General features: G+C 45.5%; 1 protein-coding gene across 1 annotated transcript in view; it reads right to left on the bottom strand.

Moving 5' to 3' along the window:
- SYDE1 (synapse defective Rho GTPase activating protein 1) overlaps nucleotides 1-12492 on the bottom strand; it is a 121543-nt gene that overhangs the window by 43313 nt on the left and 65738 nt on the right. The window contains exon 2 of the mRNA XM_085654368.1: nucleotides 1986-3005. Coding sequence (XP_085510494.1) covers nucleotides 1986-3005 — 1020 coding nt within the window. The remainder of the gene's footprint in view (nucleotides 1-1985; nucleotides 3006-12492) is intronic.

Here is a 12492-nt window from a genome sequence, read left to right as displayed (position 1 = left end):
TTTATTTATTTGAGCTTATAACGCGCAACAGCTACCCGCAGTGGGTTTCCCGGCGCGAAGGGATAGACTCAAGATCTCAAGATTTTATTACACTATAAAGCTGGAACTTTCATTCTATTAGTTGACACACAGACAAGCATCTCCCATCAGCACAGTAGTGCTCTTAACTCTCAGATTAATTTCTTAAAGATGTTTATTTTATTTGCCATACATGTTTGATGCCCCTACCAGCTCCACATACAGCATTAATTCAGTCTCGCTATTCAAACTGTTGCCTATAAGTAGGGCTCCTGGTTTTATGGTATTTCTTTTCTGGGCTTTTCCGTCTGTATTTATCCATTTTTATTTTTTGATAATTTTATCTGTATTTATCCATATTAATTTTGGGTTCTGTGAAAAAATGAGGCTGAAATGAGCATATTTCCACATTTGTTTAACCAATAAATATGCACTCGTGCTTGAATCCCTGCCAGGTTTCAATGCTGCGAACACCCGCAGAAGTTAAATTAATGCACTTATATAAAAGTATGCAAATTTCAGTTTCAACCTTCTACATATCTACTGCTGTTAAAGCCTCTTTTCTAAAATTCCTCTTGTTTTAATCCCCTTACCTATCCACACAGCTTTTTGCCTGGCAGTCATGGCAGAAAGTATTTAAAATTACTCAAAAAGCAAACCAAGTTTCGGTTTTATCCACATTTAAAAGTAATTACAGACAAGAAAATGTTTTCTGTCTGTATTTATCTGTAAAAATCAATAAAAACAGAAAACAGGGAGCCTTACCTATAAGGTGTCCTATGAATCTATATCCCCCCTCCTAATATTATCATCCAGGAATTAGCCATTGACATCATGAGCAGTGTGTGATTTTCGAAAGTGTACGGATGGCCGTACCCCCACCCCTTTCTTGAGAGCTGTCGAGCTGCTTTTCTACACTATTTTCCAGCCCATAGGAACACGCTGGATACCGAATTAGGTGCTCCCTACCTCTTTAGTCCTGATGAAGACCCATCCCTACGGCTGGACTCACCTAGTTAACCATATAGGGGTCGAAACATTGCCTTCAACCAGATCACGAGCCAGGACAGCTATAATTCATTTGACAGTGTTCATAGACTGCTATGCGACTTCTTTGGAACAATTGACCTTTATTAAGTATCTAAGTATCAGTATCACCATGTGAATGTTATGGATATACGTCACACTACCCTGTCCTTGTCCACTACCCTCACTTTTTCACCGTAATCACAATCACTTCTTATTCCCAGTTTCCCAACACCAAGCACCGAATATTGTAAATATTAGCATTTTTTGAAGATGATTGAGCAACTGCGTTGCCACAATTAAGAATCTCTACTTGATTGTAAATAAACTGCATTACTTGCAAGTTTGACTTCTAGAATTGGTATTGTGGATACGACTTACAGTTGGTTTTTGCAATAAGCGTTGTGTGCTACTGGACCAGTTCTCTGTTGTACTGTCAGTACATTATAGGTCGATATTTTTCCATCAGTTTAGCCATGGATGTTTGCACAATTTTCTCTTACTATTGCATAACAAATATAAAAATGAGGTTTCTTTCTGATTTTTTTTACAAGATAAAAGTGTTTGACAAATGTACTGTATTAAAAACAAAATACATTAAAATGGTCTCCAGGACTATGGTACCAACACTCTGTTGATGATAAATGTGAGAAAATAACCCTTATGACCAGAGGAAGACAACCTGTGTCGAAGTTATCCCTATTGTTCTTTGTAGAATGATTGTACTGGCCATGCTGAACACCAAAAAAAATACATTTTCCCTTGTATCAAAATGCGGCAGGGTTGGTGAGCATGAATAAGCCTCATTTCAATTACTCATTAAGATTGGGGGTATACATCTGGGGCGGAAACAAGTTCACTAACAAGACATTATATGACCTCACAAAAAATGTGGAGTTATCATATGTAAGAATAAAGTCCAAAGAAACATATTGACTAACCAGTAATTTCAGCTTTTGATGAGAGATTGTCTTCAGCCAAACTCTGTGGATGCAATGCTCCAGTCAACACTGCTTGATCGCGGCAAGTCCTAAAGGAGGGACTGTCGGCCAAGCCATTTACAGCTTGAGGAACAGTTGCAGGTGCTTGTAATCCCAAGCTGCTGGTGGTCACATTGTCAGTGCTGGACCTCTTTGTGGGGTCATCATGACCCGATGCTTCCTTAGTGCTACTTGTCTGGGCCATGCTTCCTTCCTTTGCCACCATCCCCCACTTCTTCCAAGGGTCCGTCTTGTCCAACATAGTGGACAGGTCCTCATCTTCTGGGATGGGGTTGTACCAGATGTCTCCTTCATTTGACAGGGTGATAGACTCCCTAAGCTCATCCACAGATGTCATGGTCATCGTTTGACCTTCTTCCAAGCCGGGGCCCTTTCCGGAGGAGAGCACCCATTCCCTGCTGCTTCGCTCTAGACTTTGGAGGTAAGCACCATGGCCACTGTACTTAATGGTGCTAGAAGAACTGCAAACTTGCTGGTGGCTGAAAGACACCTTGGTTTTGCTGTCCATGCTGCTGTGGTGGTGGCCAGTAAACTTCATAACTAGAGTAGGAGAACAAGTCACAGAAGGGTTCTCCTCAATCCTCAGCACTTCCTGGAGATGGTTTTGGGTATGGGGACAAGAGAGGTGGTCCGCATTGGTCTTCAGTGGACATCTTGGGTCCCCTGAGGTGGATACTACCTCTGGGACACCGCAGTTTATGCTGGTCTCAGGCGGCCGTCCACACAGCCTGTCGGAGTGGCTCTGTGGGTTTGCAGCTGTCTGGTGACCAAAGGGATGTTTCCTACTAAAGGAAATCCTAGGTTCCCTAGTGCAGGAAGAGAATCTGGCCCAGTTCTGTTTTTTGGCCACAGTGATGCTTGGTCCTCGTACGCAGACATCCTCTGAGACCACAGGCACGGTTTTGTTGGACTCCTGGCCAGAGGACACACAGCCCACCTCAGAGGTCTTGGCCGGCCGGTCTGTAAAACAAAATACAAGAGATTAGCCACATGAATCTTAACATATAAACTATTTTCAGAAATGTATTTCGATAAAGAAAATGCCTTTATTTACCTTCAACAGTCTACATATTTAGAACCCATAACACAGGTGTATGAAGTTACACCACCTCCCCACCTTCGGTCAAGGGAATGACATACAGACATGTATCCTTTGCACTGGTCCATGAGCAGTTTATAGAGTATGTGTTTTTATCTAAGAATCTACAAACTAAACAATTATCAGAGGAGTAACAACAGGGCCAGACTGGCCGTACCAGGCACTGTGCCTTTACCCGGTAGGCCACCAGTATCGGCCCCTGTAACAAATCAGTCAAAACCGGCCCTGACAAATAGCTCGGCTGCACCCCAAACGGGCGGGGGGGGGGGCGGCTGAGCACTTTGCCTGGCCGGTTTTGGTTCCCAATCCGGCCTTGAGTAACAGTACTATAGAATGTGTTGCAGAAACGGCTACCCATGTTGTCGGCCTCCTCTCCTCCCTGTCCTGGACATGCAGACCAATGACGGCTTCTCCGCCAAGGCAGATGAGCGTCACCCCACTGCTTTGCAGCAGTGAAATAAAGGAAAAATAAAATAACTCGAGGTTATCATTTTTTGGTCTCGCCTGAGCCAGCGCATGCGCTGGTCTGGCGAGACTTATTGAGAGGGCTCCAAAAAGTGCTACCAAGCCAGCCTAGAGCTACAGTGCATGTGCGCAGGCGCGTGCACCGCGCTTTACCGCTATTACTTTCACTTTCGCGGGCACACGGCCGCTTTGATGTTTGATCGCGATCACTTTCACGGCATAGCCAATAGGTCTCGCTTTTGGGACCTTATAAGTATTTAGTTATGCAACTGTTACATGGCTAAACACTTATAAGGTCCCAAAGGTGAGACCTATTGGCTATGCCAATGCTTGTTTTTTCCTGCTGCTGCAGCTTTGAGTGTGGGGCTTCTCTGGTGACAGAGGAGCAGGGGGAGGAATGGTAGCACAATGTAAGTGCCCACGACTGTTTGGCCAGTATCTGGGGCCAGCCAAACAGCCATGCGCATTTTGCATATTCTCCACCCAGGCTGCATAACAGCCTGAGTAGAGAACATGCCCAGGCTCCCATTCCCTTGCTATGCGCTGAACCACGGCGCTCAGACCAATCACAACACTGCATTGCAGCATTGTGATTGGCTAAGGGGAGCCTGAGTGCTTCCTGTTTCATACCAGCCAGGAGAGAAAACGGAAGTACGACGGAGGAGAGACGTGGCGAGGAGGTAAGGTTTTTTTTTTCTTTTTTACACCCAGTTCCACCCGATCTGTGCCGCACTGATGCAGACCCCATGTTGCCCTTAAGGAGCGGTGCTGCTCACGCTGCCTCAGGACCAAACAACAGGAAACTACCCTCTCCCATCACTTGTAGAATATATATTTTGCAGTTTTATAGCACAAATTTAGCCTGAGCGCTTTACATGAGCACCAGTTAAGTTACACAAGGACACATTCATTATTGTAGGCACAATGAGATTAAGTGATTTGCCCAGAATCACAGGACAGTTGGGCATACACCGAGGTTCGAACCTGGTTCCCCAGTTCCAAAGCCGGCAGCTCTGGCCCTTACGCCACACCCTCTCCTTGTATGATTTCAAATCATCCACTACTGCCGCTTTTAACTCACCCACTAAACTCCGACACCCACAACTCACCCTCACTTGGACGATATAATTCCCTCCTCCCCCCCCCCCATCACCCGGACTGATTTTCACTATTAAAAAATGTCTCTCTCATAGAGGTCAATGTTATCACCGTCCTGGGAACCTCCACACTGCCCAAACCCGTGTTCCTTATATTGTCACTGTTTTCTATGGGATCGTCGCCCAAAAGCCCTCGATCGCACCCTATTTGGAAACTCACAAGGTTGAGCAGTATGAACCCCTCCCCTAGAAATCGGCATAGCCCATCCTGTCCCTAGCTATGTTTGCACTATGTATATATATGAATGCAATACCAAATAGGGTCGGAAGAGAAAGAGTGCCAATAAACTAGAAGCGGAGGAGTACACAATAGAAAGTCAAACGGGCTGAAAAAGCAAGCACAGCAATTGTAAAAGAAAAGAGGCCGAGGCAAGTGGGGGTGGGTGGATCAAGAAGAAAAAAAAAGGAACGAGCTACAGGAGAGAAGCGGAAGTGGTATGTGGAGTGCAATGGATGAAGAGAGTGTGGGAGGAGGGATACACGAAGGGTGTAGGAGAGGAGGCAGCCCGCCCCCCCCCCCCAGCCCCATGACGACACAAATCCCGTGTCCCCCCTTCACGAGGAGCCGAGCAAGACATTTCTTCGGGGAAGCACATTCCATGCAAATGGAAGACAGCTGGCTTGAGATTACAGAATCCCCAGGTGACCCCAGACTATGCCCTCATTCCTAACCTACAGCTTCCCCTCAGACTCCTCTCAGGGCCCAGGAATGGCAGAAGCTGAGAAAATGTAATATCACAGTCTTTTTTTTTTATTTTAAAAGTTTTATATAGCGCTAGCTTGACCCATAGGTATCAAGAGCGCTTTACATACATACTGTAAAGAAAAACAGACAGAAATTGCATTGCATATAAGGCAGGCAGTAAGAAAGCAAAACCAGGGATAAAAAAAATACAGCAAGGAAGATAAGGTGGTTAACATAGTCCGGTCACCAACTATCCTTGAATGTCAAGAGAGAGGAGTAAACTCGGATAATGAAGTCTAGGTTAGTTGACATTGGTCAGGAAAGTATTTGTTAAGGAGATGGATTTTCAGGTCCCTTTTGAAACAGGAGAAGGAGGGGTTGCATTTGAGGACTCTAGGGAGAGCGTTCCACATCCTGGGAGCGTTGCCAGAGAACGATCGGTATTGTGTGCTTTTCTTTTTCAGTTTCAGAGGAATAAGAAGGAGTGAGTTGGAGCTTCTCAGCGTTCTGGATTGATCTGCTCTTACCAGTTTGTTGTTCAGGTAGTTAGGGGCCGGAGAGTGAAGGGTTTTGTGAGTGATGCAGGCCAGTTTGTAAATACACCTCCCTTCCATGGGAAGCCAGTTGAGGGAGTTGAGAGCTGGAGTGATGTGATCAAATCTTTTTACTCCAGATACGAGTCGAGCGGCCATGTTCAACGCTGCCCTTCGAGGGGCTAGGTGAGCTTTTGGAGTCCCTGTTAGGATGGCGTTCCCGTAGTCTATTTTAGAGAGAACTAGGGATTGGACTACTGTCTTGAGGTCATCATGGGGAAGAAAAGGTTTCAATTTCTTGAGGTGTTTTAGAGAATAAAGAGCACTTTTTGCAGAGTTTTTGATGTGGGCCTCCAAAGATAAGTTCTTGTCAAGTGTGATGCCTAGAGACTTAACTGTGTCGGATAGGACGATGGGGCAGTTTAGGGCGATCAGATTATTGAGCCACTCTTGGATTGGACGATGGTTGCTTTTTGGAGAGAATAGGATTAGTTCTGTTTTATCTGCATTGCGTTTTAAGTGGTTAGCGTTGAACCAAGTTTGCATCTCAGTTAGAGTGGCATTGAGGTGTTGGATGTCGCTGGGAGACTTGATTTTGAAATAGATTTGAGTGTCATCAGCGTAAAGGTGGTAATTCACTCCGGTCTGTAACCGGTGCCTGGAAAGGATTATGGGACTGTAGCAGAGTCAGACGCATGTCAGGTTAGTACTTCCGGCAGATCCATTGGTCTTCTTGGGAAGGGAGTCTTGTCACTCTCGTGTCAGGCCTACACGTCTGGAAGACCTAGAGGGCTAAGGCAGTCAGCCATGTCGGGCACAAGCAATTTAGTACTTCTGGTTTGCTGCTAGGTGTTGATGGTGTTGAGTAGAAGATCGGGTTGCAGGCTCAGTGTAATGGATGGCTGGAAACATTAGAATTGGTTCATAAAGCGAGAGTGGAGGGCGCATGCTTTCGGCTGGGTAGGTTTACAAGTGACTACAGTACGCCTAAACTCCTTTCATACTTGTCCTGGATAAGCGACTGGGCTGTCATGCCATCCATCAAACTGAGTAGGGAGTCTCCGCACCACCTTTTTACTAGTACCAGCCCCCTCCGACTTATTAAAGTTCTTTTGTCCTAGGGGCCAGGTCCTTTTTAACTCACATTCACACTTATCCCAGACCCTCCCACTGCACTACACATAGCACTTTACTATCAGTGCTCCCACGTATCCGTAGGTCGTAGCACGCCCCGTCCCGCAGCGGGGCGGGAAGACCCCTATGATGAAGCATGACACCACTGGTCATTCTTGGTGTGTGAGGGGTATTTAAACACCTTTGTGTATGTCCAACCATTGTGGGACTTTTACACCTATATAACCCAGGTTTTGAAGTTCCTTCTTTTCTCCCCCTATGAGATGGATCTTTTTGTTAAGTAAATAATTTGAAGTGGAGGACGTATCCATCTCTGAAGCCCGTGAAGGGCCATCCCTCTACACTCCCCAATTTTGTTACTAGTAACTATTTCGACAGCGTACAGCTGTGGGAGTTTTTTCCTGCCCCTTGTGGGATATAAAGCCAGTGTGCTTTCTTTAATTAAGTAATTATTGTTCTAATCATCACTCTCATACAGATTACATTGCAAAACACACACTCTCTACCCTTAGTTTTATTTTCACTCACAATCCCAGCAACTCACAACAATGGCTGAGTCTGCGGGCCTTACTTTTGATGATGAGGAGGTCGACAGGATCCTAGCAGCCCTCAACCCTTTTGAGGGCTTGAGCAATACAGATCCCGGACTGAATAGTTCCGACTGGGATGAATTGGTAAACCTACGGAGAACACAGATCAAGACAGCGTTACACGGTCTCCTGATGACGGAATACCTCAGGGCCAATACAGCTCCTAGAGGATTGATAGTTCGTAATGAACCATTTATCTTCCAGCACGACAAAACCTTTAAAAAAGATTGGTCCCTTATATCATGGCACTGCACAAGGGACTGGCTAGTCCTGATTATCAAGACAGCCACACGCCTCACTCAGGAATTGAAGATTGATATACAGAAGATAGAGGTTCAACTGAAGAGCTATCAATCAACCTCTGTTTTAAAAAAACGACTTGAAGAACTAAACCAAGAAATGAGTGAGTATGAAATCTCATTGAAGCAGAGCAAGTATAAGAAGCTGAAGAAAGACACTGCAGCCTTCAGCCATGAACGCGTGTACCCATACATCAGGGACGATTACATACAACGCAAAACAGGCAGCGACCAGGATACGGACAGTGATCTCTCCGACACGGCGTCCAACGATTCCTATTCCAGTAAAAACAGTGGTCCAAGAAGTCAGACGGGAAGAGGCTATCAACAGAGACCTTACAGACCAAGAGGCAGAGGTTGGGGTGGCTATCAGGGCCCACCACTATATGCCCAATATCCCTTTGGACCTCCACCTATGGCAGTACCTTTTCAACATTGGAATCCCCCCCCACAAGACTACAACTATTATGGTCCACCTCCTTTTTTAGGGATGCGTCCAGGACCACAAAGAGGAAAAAACCGGAGAGGCAACCAGGTCCATTGGAGCAGCGACCAAGAGGACCCAACGAGGGTATCAACACGGAGCATGACATCGGCATTGAACCAGCCATCAACCAGCCGCAAGGACAACTAGTGGTCAACCTTTCAACCATTTCCCTGACACATCAACAAATGACAGCTTTGGAGAAAGGACTGGGGTTTGTCCCCACCAACAAAGTTGATAAATTCAAGCTTTGTTTGGAAATAAAGGAGTTCATGCGTAAACTCAAACTCAAAGTATTTTTCTCTGACAAAATGACAGTCCCCACCCAGGTATCTGACACGGGTTTAAGACCAAAATCCACATTTACCCCGGCGGACTCCACTCTACCTATCGAACTATTAACTTTTGAGAAAGCAGTAATGGAGGATATTAACAATGTACTCAAGAAGGAGCTCAAGGCATTCCAGAATGTGACTAGAGCAGAAAAGGAAGCACTACAACAACTAGCCAGCAACACTAACATCACCATTAAGCCGGCCGACAAAGGTGGAGCAACGGTCATACAAACAACTACTGACTATGACAATGAATGTAAGAGACTATTGAGTGACCAGAGGAACTATGAGGTACTCAATGATGACCCTACAGAGAGCCTTCGGGTTCACATAATGGGGATGGTGGAAGAAGCCACTGCACATGACTGGATCACTCGAAAGGAGGCGGACTTCCTAGTACAGAAGGCACCGAGAACACCTTACTTCTATACAATCCCTAAAATCCACAAAAACCTGGAACATCCCCCTGGACGCCCCATTGTATCTGGGATTGGCTCAATATTGGAGCCTTTGTCGAAATTTGCGGACGCATTTCTTCGACCACTAGTCCAAGGTACAGATACCTACCTAAAAGATACAAAAGCAGTATTACAACTTCTTGAAAATCTGGCTTTCGATCCTACACAACATCTACTAATAGGATTGGATGTGGAAAGCCTATATACTAGTCTACCGCACAACGACACCTTGGATATCATTGAGGAGGTTCTTTTTTCCACCCCTTGGAACTATCACACCCCTCGCAATCTGGTGATGGAATGTATTACCCTGGCCCTCAAGAGGAATTATTTTCTGTACCATGATGTGCACTACCTCCAAAAACACGGTACCAGCATGGGTAGTACCTTTGCGCCGAGCCTAGCGGGATTATATGTCCACCATCTGGAGTCCCAAAAGATACTGAACCCTCACAACCCGTTTCAACAGAACATCATCTTGTGGAAGCGTTATATTGACGACGTGCTAGTGATTTGGAAAGGAGACTCCGACTCAGTAGTCACCTTCATGAATTGGTTGAATGTACAAAATACCTTCTTAAAATTCACGCATATATCATCCAGTAGCAACCTAGTTTTCCTGGATCTTAACATCTATGCAGATGAAGGCAGATTGAAATCCAGCACACACTTCAAACCAACGGCCAAGAACTGCCTGTTGCTATATGACAGTTTCCACCCCAGGCACCTTCGTGATAATCTCCCCTATGGCCAGTTCCTACGTCTACGTAGAAACTGCTCAGAATTGACAGACTTCAAGGCCCAGGCGAAAGACCTGCAGAAGAAACTGTTAGATCGACACTACCCGGAGGCAATTGTCAAAAAGGGTTTCAAGAGAGCAAGGAACAACAATAGGGATTCTCTTTTAGAGGATCGACCGTCACAGGAAGAGGAAACCAGGCCTATCTGTGTCACTACCTATAATACACATTCAAACCAGGTTTCCAAGATCATAAATAAGAATTGGAAAATTCTTAATTGTGGAGGCCTCAATCTACCGAAACCCATGTTCTCTCACAAAAGGGGTAGAAATTTAAAGGACATGTTGGTTCACACCAGACCACGTAAACCACCTGCCCAACAGATCACAAGAGGCATTCAACCACCTGTCAAAGGGCACCATCCTTGTGGGATGTGCAGCACTTGCACACTCACTAAGAAGAGTACCAACATCACTTTTGCCAACGGCACAATCTGGGAACAGAGAAAATTCACCAATTGCAACAGCAAAAACGTTGTGTATCTTATTACTTGCCCCTGTCAATTGGAATATGTGGGTATGACCACCAGACCAGTAAAGGTGCGAATGGGCGAACATAAGAGCAACATCCGATGTAAAAAAAGCACGACCAAGATGGCGACGCATTTCCTGACTGAGAATCATGGGGTCGATGATCTCAAATGGACGGTCATAGAGCAACTACAGAATGAGCAAGGACTCTTCGAGAAAGAACAACGTTGGGTGTTCCGCCTGGGCACTCACATGGTTGGCCTGAACGATGACATACCATGGTCACAGCTGGCATAGTGATTTACCTTACCGCTTTCACTGTCAATTATGACCAACGATATCAATTATGACACTTCTTTCTTGGCACTTTAGGGATGCTTGTACCTGTGTTTACAACAAACCACCCAAGCATCCTTTCTGCCGTCAGAGGACCTCCTTCTCCTTTTTCTTGATACCCTTTGACCCCCACCCTCGGATTAGTCCCATCACCTCCCAGCATTTGGCTTCTCTCCCCGTTGTAATTTAGCTGTCACACCTCTCGACACTCGGGAGCCTATTCAGCTATCATACCTCTCGGCACACGAGAGACGCTCCTCGCTCTCACTTAGTCCAGCTGATCCGTCTAACAGGCTGTGTGGCGGTATACTTGGGAGACCTTTACCCTCATTTAATCTTTATTTTTCACATTTACAGGGGGCGCATGTGATCGCACCCCGTCAAAATACCCGTATTGGGTCCCCACTTCCGGTGGACATAGATCCTTTAATCGATCGGGTCTAGTCTACCGGCACCCTTTCAACCGGAAGTCGTCTGATATTCACCAGGTGCAACTAGTTTCCCCGCAGATTGGTGCAAGCTGGCTGTATTTAAACGGGGCTCAGTAGGGATTTCCCCACAGTACGACCGGACATCGGGATGGAGGCACTTGTAGCGATTGGCTGCTAAAGGATTCGTGAGTACGGCTTAGCCGCTAGAGGTCACGGATAACGGCGTTTTCTCTAGGAGTAGTCAGTAGATAATGGGCATCTCTCCCCTTTCTTATTATCGTTTTCAGCATTGAGGATCCATATTGGTTTTCCATCAACCCTAAGGTCCATGAGGCAACACCTCACATACACTTAAGTATGTTTTTTACATCTTTGGTCTCATATTCGAATAACAGTTACGTCCATTATTTTTAGAGTGTGTGTTTTCTGTTTTTTGTTTGTAGTGTCGTGTATGTCTTTACCTTTCTTACAGGTCACTGCACCTTCTTCTGCAACCATTTAGAGTTATGGCTAAACTATCACGTTTTTTGTCACCTTTGTGGCACACCTCTTTTGTTTGCAGGTACAATGTTCACAATTCCTGGGAATCTGAACGAGTAATTTGCCTTTTTTTCTTACAGAACTTAATACGAATACCATTAGGTACTGTATACTCACGCATGTTTTCTCTTATAAATGATAAACTTATCATGAGTACGAATATGCGCACATAGGAGGGATCTTAACCTTGTCCTGAAGAAGATGCCTAGCATCGAAACATGTCGACAACATACTAGGAGAATACCACACATTGAGTAGGGAGTCTCCGCACCACCTTTTTACTAGTACCAGCCCCCTCCGACTTATTAAAGTTCTTGTGTCCTAGGGGCCAGGTCCTTTTTAACTCACATTCACACTTATCCCAGACCCTCCCACTGCACTACACATAGCACTTTACTATCAGTGCTCCCACGTATCCGTAGGTCGTAGCACGCCCCGTCCCGCAGCGGGGCGGGAAGACCCCTATGATGAAGCATGACACCACTGGTCATTCTTGGTGTGTGAGGGGTATTTAAACACCTTTGTGTATGTCCAACCATTGTGGGACTTTTACACCTATATAACCCAGGTTTTGAAGTTCCTTCTTTTCTCCCCCTATGAGATGGATCTTTTTGTTAAGTAAATAATTTGA

The sequence above is a fragment of the Triturus cristatus genome, chromosome 4_1, assembly GCF_964204655.1.
Source record: "Triturus cristatus chromosome 4_1, aTriCri1.1, whole genome shotgun sequence".
Classification (NCBI taxonomy): domain Eukaryota; kingdom Metazoa; phylum Chordata; class Amphibia; order Caudata; family Salamandridae; genus Triturus; species Triturus cristatus.
The sequence above is the reverse complement of the archived record's forward strand: the minus strand, read 5'-3'. Positions and strand labels throughout refer to the sequence as shown.